The 18267-nt window shown below is 50.3% G+C and overlaps 3 protein-coding genes across 7 annotated transcripts in view; 2 read left to right on the top strand and 1 right to left on the bottom strand.

The window, feature by feature from the left end:
- Positions 1–1163: 1163 nt before the first annotated feature.
- On the top strand, positions 1164–4258 carry DCTPP1 (dCTP pyrophosphatase 1). The gene is made up of 3 exons (XM_045875328.3): positions 1164–1323; positions 2054–2164; positions 3763–4258. Exons 1-3 carry the CDS (start codon positions 1223–1225, stop codon positions 4061–4063), a joined length of 513 nt encoding a protein of 170 aa, XP_045731284.1. The 5' UTR covers positions 1164–1222; the 3' UTR covers positions 4064–4258.
- SEPTIN1 (septin 1) overlaps positions 2054–18267 on the top strand; it is a 33236-nt gene continuing 17022 nt past the window's right edge. The window contains exons 1-2 of one of the 2 annotated variants that reach the window (XM_064592981.1): positions 2054–2164; positions 10777–10974. Coding sequence is in view for 1 of the 2 variants with exons in the window: in XM_045875322.3 (XP_045731278.1) it covers positions 18165–18206 (42 nt within the window). In the remaining variant the exon portion in view is untranslated. Of the gene's footprint in view, positions 2165–10776; positions 10975–17624; positions 18207–18267 lie in introns of those variants that run through there. The other variant, XM_045875322.3, reaches the window with a different exon arrangement.
- Positions 3126–14620, bottom strand: ZNF771 (zinc finger protein 771). Of its 4 annotated transcripts, none has more exons than XM_045875324.3 (3): positions 14498–14620; positions 13696–13843; positions 3126–7265 (listed from the first exon to the last, which is right to left on the bottom strand). In XM_045875324.3, exons 2-3 carry the CDS (start codon positions 13834–13836, stop codon positions 6453–6455), a joined length of 954 nt encoding a protein of 317 aa, XP_045731280.1. In that variant the 5' UTR covers positions 13837–13843; positions 14498–14620; the 3' UTR covers positions 3126–6452. The 4 variants fall into 4 exon arrangements, with proteins under 4 accessions (XP_045731280.1, XP_045731282.2, XP_045731283.1 ...); XM_045875326.3 differs by lacking the exon at positions 14498–14620 and adding an exon at positions 14198–14449; XM_045875327.3 differs by lacking the exon at positions 14498–14620 and adding an exon at positions 14093–14231.

Genomic DNA, 18267 nt, shown 5'->3' with positions numbered 1-18267 from the left:
GCTCTATTCCCCTTGATTTTTGCTCAGATTAAATGTCACTTTCTCAAAGACAAGTAACAGAAAACCCAACTAAAGGGGTTTAACCAATAAAGGGATTTATTTTCTTATATAACCAGAGTCTTAAATTAGGACCTTTCTGGGAAATAAGTGTCCCAACAATGTTACCAAAGATCCAGGTCCTTCCTATCTTCCTATCTGCCCATCAGTTTGTGGGCTAGCCCTCCACACAAAGATTTCTTCACATACTAACATCTAAAGGTAGAAACATCCTGTGATCTTTTAACAAAAGAACTGAGAATCTTTCCCAGAAGTCTCCAACAGACTTCCTAACTTCTCATTGTCAAGAACTAGGCCATATACTCACCCATAAACTGATCAGGCCAGGGCAATGGGGCCGCATGATCAATCAAGTACAGGAGGGTGAACACCAGAATAAAATCACGGTTATGCAAGAATGCAGGAGGGGAAAAGGCAGTTGAGCTGCTAACCAACAATGCTTACCCCATCTTCCCTGGATCATGCAATCTAACTTGCCCCCACTTTTCAAAGTGTTTAAATAATTTTTTTTTTCCATTGTACTTATCATCATTTGAGGCAATATAGGGTAGGGGTTAAAAAAACAGACTCTGAAACCAAATTGCCTAGAACTGAAACCTGGCTACCACCTTATCAGCCGTTGAGTTAAATTACTCAATCTCTGTTTCCTTACCTGTAAAATGGGGATGACGATATTACCTACCTCATAGGGTTGGTGTGAGGATTAAATATGTAAAATGCTTAGAACGGTTACCCTAGTTCCTATATCCTGGAGACATTCTTGTATCATTATAATAAATTTCCCTTACTTGCTTAAACCCTCCCTTTCTGGGGTTTTCCACGGAGCGCCCCACCCCCTTCCCTGCTCCGTCATTTCTCTTTGGCGCCATCTGGCGCCCACAAGAGAAGCTACGCGCCTGCACCCTCCTCGCCCTCTGTCCATTGTCTCTTCGCGGTCGAATCTGGTCTCTATACCTTTAAGATGCTACCGGCCGAGACTGAAGAATCCGACGCCGCGGGGTAAAGGGCGGGCTGCAGTAAAGTCCACGGAAGTAATTGGTCTTTCCTGCGGCTCCGCCCCGGGAAGTAGTCGTGATCGCCTGTGATTGGTCAGGGGCCTTGGAGGCGGGTTCCGAGCTTGGCGCGGAGTTGTTCAGGGCATCCCGACTGCTGCGTGGTGGGCGGCATGTCTCGGGCGAATGGGGACGCGCGTGGGGACACGGGGGGAGACGGCACTGCTGCTGCCGGCCCCTTCAGCTTCAGCCCGGAGCCCACGCTCGAGGACATGTAAGCCGTCCCCGCCCGGCCTGGGGAGGTCGCCCCCTTTCTCCCTCCTACTGGGGTGGGTCCTCCACGTGGTCTGGAAGAAGGCTAGCAGCTATGCTGGGGTCCCCGCTCGGCTGGCTGATCTCGGGCAAGTCATCTAACCTCCTTATCTGCAAAATGGGCTTAGTGATGCCCACCAAAGGCAGGGGAAATGGTGATGCCCGGTGAGTAATACCAGAACCAGCCTCGGGGAAATTGGGCTGCTACTTCTGATGCTGCTTCTGCCCGGCCCCTGCCCTCCAGGAGTGGGTGGTAGGACGGGGCAAATGCAGTGCTGAGAGGTGGGTGATATTATTTTTGCTGGAGGAAATCAAGGAGGGCTTCTTAGGGGGAAGTGTCCCTGGAGCTGCACTTTTGTAAAATCGGTAGGATTTCGATATGCAGAGAGAGGACTCTTCCTCAGGTGGAGGAAACTGCAGAAGCAGCAGCAAGAGGTGGAATAATGGAAAAGAGGGTATTGTTAGTGTTCCATAGAGTTGAGGGTCTGTGTAGGGCGCACCCACTTTATAGACGAGGAGTCCAAGTCCCAAAGAGAAGAAATGATTTGCTTAAGGCCATCCAAGGAATTCGTTGCCGAACCCCTGATATTTATGCCCCCATTGCATATCACTGAGATGCCTGCCTGGGCTGTGTCTTCTCTTGGGTTCTCTAACCCTGGAACCAGGACTTCCACACTTTTCTTCTATTTCAGCCGCCGCCTCCATGCGGAGTTTGCTGCTGAACGAGACTGGGGCCAGTTCCACCAGCCTCGGAACCTCCTGCTGGCCTTGGTGGGGGAAGTCGGGGAGTTGGCGGAGCTCTTGTGAGTAGATGAAGTCTTCTTGGAACAGTCTGTGTGTTATGTGGGAGGGGAACATTTATCTGATCGTTAACTATCCATGCTGGGCTCTGTACCTGGGGATAGAGAGGACTCACCTGTCCCTGCCCTCTTGGGGCATCCCAGTCTTCTGGGAAAGAAAGGTGTGAAAACAGTAAGGCAGGCCCAGGTCATAAGGGATGGTGGCAGCCTCTGGGGTGGAAAGGAGGGTGTTCTTTAGAAGACCTACCTCCCAGTGGCATTCCAGCCTTGAGAATCATTTGCAAAGGCAGTGAAGTGGGAAAGGGCAAGTTAAATTTAGGGAGATTCTGAGACTCCTTCAGGGTAAGCTTTTCAAGGGAGAGCAAGGATTTTGTATCTGTTTTGTTGTCTGCCGTGTCCCATGTGCCTGGTGCACGAAAGGCAGTAGATACCTATAGAACGAGTGATGGGGCTGTGGAATAGAGGGGTGGCAATATGAACCCAGAGTGACAGAGCTGGAGTTAGGAAGTGATGGAGTTTGGACAGAAGACCTGACCAGATTTGAGTGGTAGAAAGATCCCTTTCTGCAGGGTGGATTGGGTCAGCAAGAGAATTGGGGCAGGGGAGACCTATGAGGAGGCTGATACAGATCAGGCAAGAGGTGGTAAGGCAGGCCTAAACCAAGGCAGTCACTTTGGGGATGGAGAAATGAGAGCACAGAGATAAGTGTGAGGGCAAGCCATTCATTCATTACAGATATATGAGCATCAGCTATGTGCTAGGGCTTCTAGAATGAAGCCTTGAACAAGATAGGTTCCTGGGGCTCCTGGCTGGCCCAGTCAGTGGGAGCAACTCTTGATCCCAGGGTTGTGAGTTCGAGCCCCTCATTGGGTGTAGAGATGACTTAAAAATAGTATCTTTGGGGGGAAAAAAAGACATGGTTCTTGCCTTCACAGTAGAAGGAGAGTAACAATAAATAAACTAATTTTATTTTTTAAAAAGATTTTATTTATTTATTTGACAGAGAGAGACACAGCGAGAGAGGGAACACAAGGAGGGGGAGCGGGAGAGGGAGAAGCAGGCTTCCTGCAGGGAAGGACCCTGGGATCATGACCCGAGCCGAAGGCAGATGCTTAACGACTGAGCCACCCAGGTGCCCAAAATCCAGGAGTTTGGATCTTATTCCAAGTACAGTTGGGGAAATTTTAGCAGCGGAGGGACAAAATGTAATTTGTAGGTTTAAAAGATGGTACTGGGCAAGAGTAGAAGGTGAGTTAGCAAAAGCTTTCCCAGTGGTCCAGGTCTGGGGATTAGTCTGGAGTCGCAGTGGCTGGGGCTGGAGAGAAGTAGAATTGGGTCTTAATGAGTGAAATGTTCTCTTGGCCAGTCCTTGGCTCAGGTTGGGACACAGAGGTCTGGATGAATCATCTGCTGGGGTCTCTTCCCCACCCTGACTCTGCCTGGGGCCCAGGAGGGTTGAGTTGTGCCTGGGGCCCAGGTGGGTTGAGTTGTCCTTGAAGGAACTTCCTAAGACATGGGAGTGCGTTGTTGCAAGGACTGGGGTTCTCCTAAGAGAGGCGGAGCCCATCGTCTTAGCTAGCATCTGTGTGTTCTGCCCCCAGTCAGTGGAAGCCTGATGAGGAGCCTGGCCCCCAAGCCTGGCCCCCCAGGGAACGGGCAGCCCTTCAAGAAGAGCTTAGTGACGTCCTCATCTACCTGGTAGCGTTAGCAGCCCGCTGCCATGTGGATCTGCCCCAAGCGGTGCTCTCCAAGATGGACCTCAACCGTCGGCGCTACCCAGCACATCTGTCCCGCGGCTCTGCCCTCAAGTATACAGACTTGCCCCATGGGGCCACCTCTGAAGACCAAGCTGTGGGGCCTGCAGACCTTGACTGTGAGTCCACAGGCCAGGCCTCAACCTAGAAACACGGGCACAGGACTTGCAACTCAGCATGGCATCTGAGAAGCAGAGAGTGGCCTGGCCGTGGGACCTTGTTCTAGTCTTTTCCTAACAGATCAGGGGCCTGGGGGCCCTACTTCGTAAGGTCTGAGGCCCAAGAACCTCCAGAAGACAGCCTCCTGGTATTTTTCACTCTCAATAAAAGTTTTGGTTAGCAACTTCTAGATTCTTCCTGGAGGGACTGGGGAGGCTCTATCTCAGCAGGTACTGGAGAAGGGCACCAGGGATGCCTCTGAGCCCAGCTGCCATGTTTCTCTAGTATACCTCCCACCTACAGGGCAGAGAGAGTGGATTTCTGGCAAGATCCCCGTTTGATGTCATGCAATTCCCTTAGCCCTTCTGGGCCTCTAAAGGGGACTGGAGGCTATATGTAGCATTGGTTAAGGGCCCAGATTCTGGAGTCAAGCTATCTGGGTTCAAATGCCATCTTTGATAATTACGAGCTGGATGACGTTCATCAAATTACTTAAATCTTTCTGCGCCTTGGTTTCCTCATCTAAAATTAAAATAATGGTATCTACCTTATAGGGTTGTAAGGTTTAAGTTGTTTTTAAGTAGAGTGCTTAGGACAGTGCCTGGCATATAGGAGGGACTTTCTAAGTTTGCAGTTATCTGTTTGCTTATTCAACTCAAAACTGTCAGGGGCCCAGAGCAGGAAATGTCAACAGTTAAGAGGGTCCTGGGCCTAAAGCCCATCTTTGTCCATCAGGACCCCAACCCTGTGAGAGCCTAATGCTCCTCTCCCTGGGCCCTCATCACAAATTAGGGTCAAGTGTCAGACGTGGAGAACAGAGAGATTCCTCTCATCTTGGAGAGGGCCCCTTACCTCCTCCCCTGTCCTCCCAAGGCCAATTGCCACTTGCACCTATAGTGTTGGGTATGATTTACCCCTTGTGTGACCTCAGGCACATCACTTCCCTTTCGGGGATACCCACGGCCTACCTCCCTCACAGTGCGGAGTAATGCCGGGGAAAACCCTCCGAACTACTTTTGCCGCCCCCATGAGCCTAATTCCACAATAGTAAAATGAGGCATTCCTCTTTACTGGTCTCATTCCTTTTACTAATGACCTCACTCCCTCTTAACCAGTGACCTCTTACTTGCCAGGGAGAACACTGCCGATTAGAACTGCTTCAGCTTTGTATTCCAAAACCCACCTTTCCTCTCCCTACTAGTGACAGCAGGAACCTTATCCTTACTGGTCTCTTATCGTATGTCCTCTCCATGATGAGTTACCTCCCCTCTCTTCTATATAACCAACTTCTCTTCCTTTCTATCAGCTCTGCCACCAGCATATATAACACATAATCAAGTTTCTTCCCTACTCACCAGACAAACCCAACAAACCTCCAGCCATTTCCCTCTTGCTTTTCACAGCCAAGCCTCTTAAAATGGGTTGTCTACATCCATCCACTAGGCTTCCTCATTCTCCTATTTATGCTCTCATCCACTCAAGGATGGCTTTCACCCCCACTCCTCCTCTCACCACTTTCCCTGAGCTACAGATACAGCATCTAACAGAGTGACCACTCCCTCCGTGAAACACTTTCCTTTAGATTTCCCAGACAGGACGCTTCTGTTTTCTTTCCAGCTCTGGCTGTTCTTTCACAGACTTTCCTTGGATACCCTCTTCTAGAAGGGGTATCATGCACTCCAGACCTGCAATCCCCAAGCTATTATTTCCAGTCACCTCTCTGACTCCTCTGCGTTTACCTCACACTCAACGTGTCCAGATTGGGGTGTAAGAATTGCCTTCAATTCCTGTCCTGCTCCTCATCCTGTGCCCTCCTGACACCATACGCTGGCATCCAAGTTAAGAAATGAAGTCAGCCCATCTCTCCTAGAAGGAAGTTCATGCCTGCTCACTGAACAATGCAGCGGCTGCCTGACCAGAATATGCTGTATTTGTGGACCCTTCCAGACCTGAAGTTATGAGGACTCCCCCCACACATAAAAAGCCAGTTCAGGGAACCCCTTTGGGCCTATTGCCCCACTTGGCTCCCTAATTCAAGTCTCTTAAGCCTGGGTAAGACGCCAACTTTCCTCCTTCCCCCCGCCGCCTCACTCACAGGCACAGGAGGGGCGAGGATATAATACTTTATTCACTAACACGGGTCAAGGGGTTGTAGTGAGCGGGGAGTGGGCACTGTTTCCAGGGTTCCCAGTGAGGGGATTCTCCCTGCCTCCCAGTTCCAAGGCAGCCAGGCCTGCCATCCCACCCTTTCCCAGCCCCTGGTGGTGAGCCAGGGAGGTCCTGGTTAATGCGGCCCCAGGTCGGCGGTCCCGGCGTGTCCGCCCCCACTCCCCCCACAAGCCGGACGCTCGCAACCCCGCGGCGACGAGAACGGCGGCTCAGCTGCCCTCGCACTCTGGGCAGCGCTCGGTGGCAGTGGCGGCCGTGGCGCCAGGGGGTAGCTTGAAGTCCCGGCCGCAGCCGGCGCAGATATAGAGACGGCGCCGCATGTGCGCGCGACGGTGGCGGATGAAGTGCGAACTGAGACGGAAGCGCCGGCCGCACTCCGCGCAAGGGTAGGGCCGCTCGCCCGTGTGCGTGCGCGCATGCTCCGCCAGGTTGGAGCGGTGGCCGAAGCGGCGGCCGCACACGGCGCAGCGGTGCGGCTTCTCGCCCGTGTGTACGCGCCGGTGCTTGGCCAGCGCCGAACTCTGCGCGAAGCGCGTGCCGCAGTCGGCGCATGCGTACGGCCTCTCGCCCGTGTGCGTGCGTCGGTGGCGCGCCAGGCACGAGCTGCCGCCGAAGGCGCGTCCGCAGTCCGGGCACGCGTACGGCTTCTCGCCCGTGTGCACGCGCAGGTGCTGCGCGTAGTTGGAGCTCTGCGCGAAGCGGCGGCCGCAGTGCGCGCATGCGTACGGCTTCTCGCCCGTGTGGCGCCGCCGGTGCTGCCGCAGGTTCGAGGCGGCCGAGAAGCGCTTGTCGCACTCGGGGCACTCGTAGGGCCGCTCGCCCGTGTGCGTGCGGCCGTGTTTGGTCAGCGCCGACTTCTGCGAGAAGCGCCGGCCGCACTCGGTGCACGCGAAGGGCCGCTCGCCCGTGTGCGTGCGTGCGTGCTTGGCCAGCGTGGAGCGGCGCGCGAAGGCGCGGCCGCAGTCCGGGCACGCGTGTGGGCGCGCCGGGTCGGCCGACGGCGCTGGCGCCTCGCTCGGGACCTGCGGGGAGAGGGGGAGGGGGGACACGTCAGCCCTGACAGCCGGGCGCGGGAGCCGGAGGCCGGGGTGTCCGCAAGCTGCAGCCTCTCAGTTCCCCGTTGTAAAATAGAAAAAGCGGCGGTGCCCGCCTCGGGGCGGTTGTGCGCTTTAAATGAGATAGTATGTTAACGCATGTATCACAAGGCCTAGTGTCATTCTAGCAATTCGTTAATTCGACATATTTATTGAACGCGTACAATGTGCCGGACTCTGCTTAGGCACTGGGGATTCAACCTTAAATTAAAAAAAAAAACTGCTTCCGGAAAAATGGATAACGAGTGCTGGTATTGGGGCAGGGAGTGGGTGCTGCACATTTAAATAGGATTGCTAAGAAATCTTACTGATATAACGGGAGCAAAGACTTAAAGGAGGTGAGAGAGCAGGCTACAGAGGGACCAGCAAGGCCCTGCGGGGAGTTTGCCTGTTGAGTTCCAGGAATGGCATGAAAAAGTGCCTAAAGCAGAATGCTTGAGGGATAGAGTGATGGATGGGGTGGTCTTGGAGGGGATCTCTTAGCTTAGGGCCAAGTAATATGAATGAGATGGGGAAGCAATAGAGATGTCAGATGGTTTGGAGCAGGGATCTGAACAGATCAGACTCGTTTTAAAAGTTACCCTCGGGTTGCTGGAGTTGAGAACAGAAAGGAGGGGAGAGGGCAGAAGCAGGAGCCCAGTGAGGAGGCTACTTGTACTGCCGCCATCTCTGAAGAGAAGTGGCTCAGACCCAGGTGACAGGTGGAAAGTGAAGGTGGTCTGCTTCTGGATGTATTTTGCAGTTTGAGACAACCGATTGGATAATAGATTGGATAGGCGGTGTAATGAAAGAGAGGAGTCAAAATGACTCCAAGGATTTTGAGTTCGGCCACTGCAAAGGTAGAGTGGCCATCTGCAGAGATGAGGGCAGTGGGAGAAGCAAGGTGGTAAGTGAAATTTGTTTTGGAGCATATCTGCAGTTTTCCTGGACACATCTGGAGCAGAAAGAGGCCTATGCTTGGAGATGTTAATTGGGAAGCTGTCAGCCTATCAATGGTTTTTAAAGCTGAGTCCGGATGAGATCACCCCAGTAATGGGCAGAGAGAACCTGAGGCAACAAGATGGGCAGCCAGCAAAGACTGAGCAGGAGCAGTTAATGAGGCAGGAGAGCCAGGAGGGCATGGTGTCTTAGAAGCCAGGCCGGGACCGGGTCCAGAGTCTTTAATAAACTTTTCAGAGCAAGCACCTATCATTTTTTAAGTTGTGAAGCAAGGCCTGAAATGGAAAATTTTGAAAATGAGCTGGTTTCATGAGGTCTGAGCCTCTAGAGATAAAATCCAAAAAAGAAAAGAAATGTTTTGTAAGAGGCAGGGGAAGAGAAAACATTTTGTACTAACAGCAGAGTGAAGAGGAATACTGGGGGCACGTTGCTCTCTTCTTAGAAAAGAGAATGCTCATCCTAGCAAAAGTGATATATTGAACACCTACCGTGAACCAGACAGGCACATTAATTCAAGACCAAATGAAATACCTGGCACATATTAAGGACAAGACAGTGTTAGCTTCTCCCCACATTCAATCTCCACAAAGTAGTTATTACTATTCTCATTTTATAGATAAGGAAACTGTTAAGAGAGGGGAGTGACAAGGAATAGTAAGGCTCTTTTCTTTCTGAAGTTGCAAGGAGGGCAACTTCAAGTCCTTCAAGATCCTTTATAAAAAGGCAGCTTTTCGGTAACCAACTCAGAAACTGGAAAACAAGGCAGTTTGGGAAATTAGTGACCAGCCATGGGAACTCTGCTTTAAACAGTATTTATAGTGATAACGGTGATAACATTACACTGTAAGGCTTTGACAGTGCTATTTTATGTACATTACCGTATTAAAGCTTCATGTCACCCCCTTGAATCGGGTGTTATCTTTTGAATTGGGAAAACAGAGGCTCATTGAGATTATATTCACAAAGCCAGGGGGAGTCGGGACTGACTCTAGAGCACTCACCCTTTCCCAGTAGGCTACACTTACTTCCCCACACTAGAATAGCCAAGATGTGACAGAGGCTGGACTCCAAGTCCCTGGTGCTCTCCAAGGGGGATTCAAGGTTAAAATACAACTTGATACTTTAAATCAAGAAACTCCCCACAGCAGGTTTGGCACAGTATGAATTCAAGGTAACACTTTCCAATCTTGCCCTGGTTTTGACATCTATTGGCTTTATTTCAACACGTCAGCCATTGTGGAGAGAATTTTTCTCATTATATTTACATTTTTCTGGCCCATTTTTCTTTGGCACCCTTCTGTAAGATGACTTTGACGAGCCTGAGGGCTTCCTTATGCTGGGTTCACTGACTTATGAGAAAGGAATTCTTCACACGAGTAGCCTTAGTATCTCCAGCTTCAGGACAAGGGGCCTTGGATGCCCCAGGAAGAATATATATATATTTTTTTAGTAATCTCAACGTGAGGCTCAAACACGTGACCCTCAAATACATGAGATCAAGAGTCACATGTTCTACCAACTGAGCCAGGGTCTAGCTCATTAAGACCCCAGGCAAGTCACTCCCTTCCCCTGCCTCAGTGTCCCAAGGAAGGCGAGGTAGGCTAGGTGAGATAAAAATTTCCCGACTTGAAGCATGCACACCACAAGATGCAAGAGGACTCTAGGTGTTATGCAGGAAAACTATCTTATTATAATCATTATGTATTTATTTTCATGGACATTAGAAAAACAATAGATCACATGAAACCCACAGTTCCATCAATATCGTGTAGATGAAGGCAGGTTTATTTAGCAAAACGATGTGAATCTATCTGAAGAAAAGCAGTAAATAAATGAGCACAACAGGTGGGCAATATACATGTCACTGAAGCTTGGCAAATACCAGGCTAGGAGATCATTAAAGGCCCTTCTACGTCTTAAATCTACAGCTAGTAGACTCAAATATTAGAACAGTATTTGTACTATAACAAGAGGTACTATGAGTATACAATCAATGTAATATCATAACAGGAAAATCCAAGTATTTGAAGTTTGTGATTTTGTCTTCCTGCTTAGGTTTTGTTTTTTTAAATCAGGGCAAACATGTCTGTTCCCCCTAGCCATTACTTTCCTAAATTAAGAACAACAGCTACCATTCATTGAGGATTCACTATGTGCCGGGAACTGTGCTAAGTGCTTTTCACCCATGTTCTTGTTTTAAACTCTCACAACCCTTTCTTTTGTGGTACTATCTGCTCCATTTTTGAACAAGGAAATAAGACTCAGCAGTAAAGTGATTACCCAAGGCCCTACAGCTCATCAATGGCAGAGCCAGGGTTGGAACTGAGAGTCCGTCCTTGTCCAAAATACCCATTCTCTTAGCCATGATGCAATTCTCTGTCATTGGCAAGTTGAGAGATCACCTACACAACTTGTCTCCCTCCCCTAGGCTCTTTTAGCAGTCAGGATCTCCCTTTTTTGGTACAAAGTATAAAATAACAACCCTATTCTCTTGCTACAGGAATTGTGGTCCACAGATCAGCAACATCAGCATCACTATGAACTTGCTAGAAATGCAGAATCTCAAGGCCGACCCCAGACCTGCAGAATCAAAATCTTCATTTTAACAAGATACCAGGTGATTTGTATGCATGTCAAAAGTGAAGAAACCTGATCTAGAAGAGAGAAGAGCTACTCCTGGAGAAAGCAGGTGGAAAAGGTGAAGAGGGCTTTACAGGCGGAAAGACCACATGGGCAAAGTCTTAGAGATGAGAAAGGGTTGGGTGTGTTTGAAGTCAGGGCATGGGATGGGTACTGAGTGATTAGAGATAAGCCAAGATGTGAGGTCGGACGGTGAGTAGCTTTGAATGCCAGGCTTAGGAGCTGAGACTTTATCCTGAAGGAAACAGGAAACCACTCAAGGGTTTAAACAAAGAGAGACAGAATTGGATGTGTATAGAGCCCTCTGAGAAAATATTTTCTACTCATTAAAGATAGACTAGATTTTGACAGGCAGTGAGAGGATACTCCGGCCCGAATGCGCATAATTCAGGTCTATTCTGGACAACAACTGGCCACGGGACTGGGTGATAGCAAGGAGTCACAGAATGTCAGCATTGGAAAGAGCTTTCGAGATCACCATTTTTAGAAACTGAGTCTCAGGGAGACCACACAGCAAATTAATGAGCTATGCTGTGGGCACAGTGCTAAATGTTCAAAGGGTGTCTGTGTGCAATCCTCAATTCCAACCTCCTCCCCCAGACCCAGTAACCCAGATGATACTTCTCAGGCTGGCATTCGAGGACCTTAACTTTCATTACCCCTCTTTACCGATGAAAAAGCCGAGGCCAAGCTGGTAAATGGTAGAATTAGGATTTGAACCAATGCTTTTCACTGCTACGTGATACCATTTAGACTCTAGCCCTACATACCTTTGATGACTAGACATGCCCGCTCTCCACCTCCTCATCCTTACCTCCAGCCAGTCCAGTTGGGGTTCCCAAATATCCCCTTCTCTCCATCTTTTCTCCACTGCTGTCACAACCTTAGAGCAGGCTATCAGCCTTCCCTGGCCTGGTCTCCCCATAGTAGCCAATGATTCTTCTAAATAGAAAATCCAGTCATGTCCCTCCTCTGATTTGAGGCTCTAAATTCCTATGCTGGATTCCAATGCCATTTTACTCTCTGGCTACCCCGACTTCTCTGGCCTCATCTCCTCTGAGCCTCTGCGTTTGCTGTTTCTCCTCCTGGGATGCCCTTTCTCCTCCATTTGCCAGATCACCACTGCGTCTCAAGCACCAAGTCAAAAGTCACCTCCATGAAGCCTTCCCCATTGCCTTGAGTTGTCTGCCCTCAGTCCTCTGTCTAGGCCTCCAGGTTGGTGTCCCTGTTCACTCCCAGCCCCAGGGTTCAGCCCAGAAAGTTCTTTGATAAAAAGGAGTTGAAAATCTCAAGAAGGATGTCCAAGTGCAAGGTCCTGAACCGTAGGGAGAAGAATGACTATCAGCAGCAAATATTTACATAGTGTTTATTATGCACCAGACACAGTTCTAACTCTTTTCAGTACTAACTCATTTAGTCCTCACAACCTTAAGAAGTAGATGCTGTTATGATTTCTCTTTTACAAAGAGGAAACTGAGCCACAAAGAGGTTAAGAAACTTACCCAAGGTCACACAGCTGGAAGGTGATAGAGTTGGAAGTCCACCTAAGCTCTGGAGTCTGGGTTCTTTTTTTTTGTTTTAAGATTTTATTTTTTTAAGTACTCTGGGGCTCAAACCCACAACCACAAGATCAAGAGTCACATGCTCTACCGAGCCAGCCACGCGCCCCGGGAGTCTGGGTTCTTAACTTGTAGGCCAAAGGCGGAGATCAGGGAATCCACAGAGCCAGAAGAGGCAGGCTGTGCTAGGATGACAGACCAAGGAGGCCTGAGGAAAACGGAACTAAACAGTTATTTTGACTGGAACCGGTTGCCAAAGCAGCCAGCCCCCTCCCCCTAGGGCCCAACACACCCACTAGGGGGCAGCAGAACTGTCTTTCCCAGAGAACTGGCCCCTTGCAGGAAGAAATCAGAGGGAGCCTGGGCCCAGAAACCCCGCCCAACAGAAGTCCTCCAGATAGGACTCAGGGCTCCTCTGGCTGGGGGTGAGAGTCCTAAAAGGTTCTGGGAAGTGGAAACATACCTGGTGGCACTTAGGATCTCCCATAGGGAATTCTAACTCCTATTCGGATCTCCTTAAAAGTCCTCTCTTTAAACCTTCAAAATCCTCAGGATAAAACCCAGAGGAGAGGTCCCACCCAGCCTGCCAACCACCTTACTCTCATCCAGGCTACAGCATGGCTGAACCACCTGCCTTCACTTCTCCCAGTGTCCCACCCACCTCCCTGAGCAATGAATCCGGTCGTTCCTTCTAAATCTCAGATCCCCACTGGTCTCAGCTAAGTCATCCCTTTACTAACTTTAAGGCCTTGGGCCAGTCACCAAACTGTCCAGTTTCCTCACTTGTAAAATGGAAGAAATACTACCTCCGTTCCAGATTTGCAGGACTTAGAACAGTGTCTGGTGCATAGCAAATGCTACTCAGAGTCAGCTGTTGCTGTTGCCTACCTAACCACCCCTCCCCCCACCCCGAAGCGTGCAGTTCCCAGCCCCGGGCTTCCACGCCTCCTGTGCCTGCACCCATCACACGGGATTGTAGCTGCGTGGTTACTTGTCAGTCCAATCCCGCTAGACATCAAGCTCCATGGGAAACCAAAGACAGCTGGCGCAGTAGGTTAACATCTGTATGATGGCAGTAGGGCAGAAGGATGGGCCACCAACCCTGAGATTCTACGTCTAAGACTCAAAGGAAAGTAGGGGCCGGATCGCTGGTTTGTCTGAGGAAGGCTGGACCTGACCAGATTTGAGGGTAACCAAACCCCCTGGTGTGGGACACGTACCTCCTTGTTGTCCATGGGGATCTTGAGTTTCACCACCTCATACTTCTCCTCACCCTCATCTTCCTCACCCTTCACCAGCAGCACCATCTCCTCTTGCATCTCTTCCTCTTCCTCCTCCTCTGTCTGCTGTTCACCAGGCATCTTGGTCCTAGGGCGAGGCGTTGTGTCAAAAGCTCAGGACTCGCACCCCCCTCCACCCCCCGCCTCCCCGCCCCATGGCCCTGACCCCAGCAAGGCGGAGGAGCCTTGGCTTCCCCCGCCCTGCACTGCCCTCTTCCCTCCACCCCAGCCCGGCCCCAGATCCCAGGACCAGCTCCGAAGACACTCGTTCTCCGCACTCATCCCGGCATTCAAGGCCCTGAACAGTTCGAATCTCCAGCCCCAGCAAGTCGCCAACCTCCTCGCGCTGAGTCACTCCCCGGCGCCCGCCAGCGGTCCAGAGCTCTAGGGCACGGGCTGGGGGCGGGATCCGGGCGGAGACCCTGGGGGGCTGCGCACTCACCAGTCGCAGCTTCGGAGCTCGCACGGCCCCTGGCCAGGGCGCCGGGCGGTTGGGCACTCTGCGAGGCCGCGGCTCCGGGGGCGGGGCGGGGCGGGGCCTCGCGAATGGCCGCTCATTGGTCAGATCGCCTAACCCCGCCCCCGAGGGGGAGGGGCCCAGAGGACCCAGGCGTCCGGCCAGAACTGCCCCGGGAGGGTGGCGAGCCCAGATCTGGCGCCTTCGGCTGTACCCCAACTCCCAGGGACCCCCGGGCCGCCCCATCCCGGCGTCCAAGGTCCTCGCAGACCAGCTGTAACCTACCTTCAAGGCTCGTCTCCTGTGGCCGCCTCGGAGGTCTCCGCTGCGACCAGGCGCGTCCGCTCCGCCCAAAATAGGCCACGTGCGCTCCCGCCCCGGCCTGGGCCTCTCGCTGGCGCCCCGCCTGGAGGGCGGACCCTGTTGCCTGCTCACCTCTTCCCTTCCCTCTTTTTTTCCTCTCCCATTTTTTCTCCTTTCCAGGCGTCGCCTTCCCAGTCTCCTTGTCTCTGGGATGTCTTGCCCTTTTTGAATGCGCACTTCCCAAATCGACAGCCCGCAGAGCTACCGCTGCCACTCACCGTGTGCTGTGCCTACTGTGCGCCAGCGTTATGCTAAGCGTTTTACACACCTGATCTTTGATCCACGCAAGGATGGGTCCGTTTTACGGATGAGCTAATTGAACTGGAGGGCGATAAAACTGATTTGCCCAAGTTATACAGTAAGGGTTGTCGTAGCATCCCTGACAACCAATAGCCTACGTGGAAAATCAGTAGCCCAAATCCAGTAGCTCAAATCCAGTCCACAGAAGTATCTTGTTTGGCCCTCGGGGCATTTTTACTTTTAAAAATTAGTTTTAAGAAATAGAGGCTTTTTACACATTTTAATTTCCCACATTTTAAAATTGGGATATTTTGTATAAGGATCTGTATTTCCCACTTCTCTTGAAAAAGATACCCATGGGCTCCTGGGTGGCTCAGTCGTTAAGCGTCTGCCTTCGGCTCCTGGGATCGAGCCCCGGCTCCTGGGATCGAGCCCCGGCTCCTGGGATCGAGCCCCGCATCGGGCTCCCTGCTCAGCGGGAAGCCTGCTTCTCCCTCTCCCACTCCCCCCTGCTTGTGTTCCCTCTCTCGCTGTGTCTCTCTCTGTCAAATAAATAAATAAAATCTTTAAAAAATAGATCTTAGAAAGAAAAAGATAGCCAATTCTCCCATTTTATGAATGGGGCACCTAAGATTCGGAAAGGAAATAGAAATAACATTCAGCAAGTGCTTGTGATCCCTGTGTCTCTTTATAACAGCCCTGTGGGGATCAATGATATTGTCTCCCTCTGACAAATGAACCAAGCTTAGAGAACTTAAGTAATTTGCTCAAAGTCACAAAGCTGGTAAATAGCAGATTCCAAAGCTCATGCTCTTTCTATTGCACCAAATTATCTTTCCGAAATGAAATTACATGAGGAAATTGGTGGCAGAGCCAGGACTCAAAGCTGAGTCTCAGTTTTCAGAGGCCAGGGCATAATTTGGATGTTGGGATTACATCTGGTCAAACTTTTGCTCTTCCTCAGAGCAAGGAAAGGGGGCAAATGCCTGAATACTCACACTCAAGATCTCCACTTTGGTTGTGTGTGCCCTACTATGTGCCTGGCACCATTCTAGGTATTGGAGATGCAGTAGTGAACAAAACAGACAAAAATCTTGGCTGCTACGGCACTTTTAAGAGTGTAAAAAATGTAAACACATAAATCAACAAGATAATTGTAGATAATGAAATTAATAGGGCAAGATGATGCAATAGAATGGGTATGGTTTGGGGCTTTCTTTCTTATTTATTTATTTATTTATTCATTCATTTATGAGACGGAGCAAGAGAGGGGAAGGAGGGGCTGAGGAAAAGGGAGAGAGAGAATCTCAAGCAGACTCCCTGCTGAGCATGGAGCCCAGATCCTTATACATAACCCTGAGATCATGATCTGAGCCGAAATCAAGAGTCGGATGCTTAACCAACTGAGCCACTCGGGTGCCCCTTGGGGGCTTCTATCATGTGGATAGGGAAGGCATCTCAGGAAATAATACTTGAGATGAATCTTGAATGATGAGAAAGGATTAGCCATTTGAAAATCTGGAGGAAAAGTGTTCTAGACAGAACTGCAAAGGCCTAAGGTGAGAATAAGCTTGACATATTTAAGGAACAGAAAGAAGGTTTGTGTGGCTGGAGCCAAGTGAGTTAGCAAGGGCAAATGTAACATGAGAGATGGAGGAGAGGTGGGGAAGGGCCAGGTTATGTCTGGAACCCCACTTCTAGCAAAAGGTAAGACCTGCTTGCCCTGATTCAATCGGTGAGGAGACTCGGCTGGGAACAGTGAAAAGTTACCACGGGAAGGGTCTCCTGCTGTGGGAGGGCTTTGGAATAGATGTTTGCAAAAGGAGGAAAAGGACTTCTGTCCATTTGCTCTACAAACATGTACAAGTATATACCTGAACTCAGATCTAGTTTCTGTTCTTGAGAATCTCATGGTCTAGCAAAAAAGATTGTGATAAATAAATATATACGAATAAACATAAATATATATGTATCAGTGGGAAAGCAGTAGGTGTATAAGTGTTCTGGCAGGATAGTTAAGATGAGTGAATAACAATAACCCCCTGGGAAGTGAGTCGTTATCGGGTGCAGGCCTCTCTGAGGAGATAACTGTGAAGGACCTTCAAAGAAGAGTGGGAGCTTGCCATATTGACAAGGAGGTAGCAGCTTGTGGGACTGTAAACTCTTGTGAAGAGCACATCATGTTCCAAGGACACACTGCTCACCAAAGTATTTAGTGAGGCCTATTGTGTGCCAGGCTGGGACTGGGAGGTAGAAAACTGAATCTGGAAAAGTCTTTATCATACAACTCATTACTCTGCATTTCACTGTTTGCTTTCAGACTCACTAGAACTCTACTTCAGTTCTTGATGCCCAAGGACTTGGGAGCATTCTCTTCTCTCTGCCTAGAAGACTCTAGCTCCTGTACCATCCCTCGCTCCTCCTTTCTTAGCTTACTCAGTCCTTAGGTCTAAACATAATTGCCATTTCTTTGGAGAGGCCTTTGAATCAGGTAGGATTCTCTTCTGTAGGTATGCTTCCTGCATAGTCCTTCCTACACTTGTAATTATTTGTCCAACGTCTGTCTTCTGCATAGAAACTGAGGGCAGAGACTTTGTTTTATTCATAGTCCTATCCCCCATACCCAGCCCACAACTGGTAATGCTGTTGAGTGACTAATCATCCTCAAGAAGTTCTCCATGTTTCAAGTGCTCAGAAGAAGTAGATTTTAACTCAGGCTGGAGGTTCAGGGAAGGCATCTGGGAGAAAGTAATGCTTGAAGTGTTCTGACTCGGAGAGGTTAGCAAGTCGGGGGTGGGGGGAGGGGAGGAATGAGCATTCCAAGTAAACGAAGCAATGTTTAAGAAGCACAGGGCTGAAACCACACAAATGGAAGACCTTGGATGCCAACCTGAATGCCAAGGAGCTACGTTTTCCGGAGGAGACATATGGAGCTACGGTAGGGTTTTTAATAGGTAGCGACACAAACAGATGTAATTTTACAAAGGTCACTGCAGGCGGGCTTGGAGGCCGGCTGGTAAGGAGGGGAAACACGGAAACCAGCAGGGGCGATCTTCCAAAAGCCCCCCAAAGGCCTCCATTCAGGCCTATGGGCGTGTGTGCACCTAAGGACCGAAGCCGCCAAGAACCCCGGGCCTGAACGCAACATTTCGAACGTGTATCACAACTTGGCAGAGGTGGGAAGATAGGGAGGAAGGGCGCCGAAGCCAGCTTTCATTGGTTTCTAGGGAAGCCCGGCCGATGGTTAAGATCTCGCGAGAGCCTCTATCCAGGGACCATTCCCCCACCGAGACTAGCGGAGACGCCCAACCGGCGAAGTTGCAAAGCGGCCTTGTACTTCATTTCTTAGATGGGTGAACTGCCCTCGTCTTTTTTGTCCCTGGCCAATCAGGTCAGTTCCTCCTTCCCTTCCTCCCTACTGGCGCCCTCCTCGGAAAAAGCTAGGAATTGGA

The sequence above is a fragment of the Mirounga angustirostris genome, unplaced genomic scaffold (genome assembly GCF_029215605.1).
Source record: "Mirounga angustirostris isolate CCGP_5_RB_7025 unplaced genomic scaffold, mMirAng1.0.hap1 SCAF_5, whole genome shotgun sequence".
Classification (NCBI taxonomy): domain Eukaryota; kingdom Metazoa; phylum Chordata; class Mammalia; order Carnivora; family Phocidae; genus Mirounga; species Mirounga angustirostris.
The sequence above is the reverse complement of the archived record's forward strand: the minus strand, read 5'-3'. Positions and strand labels throughout refer to the sequence as shown.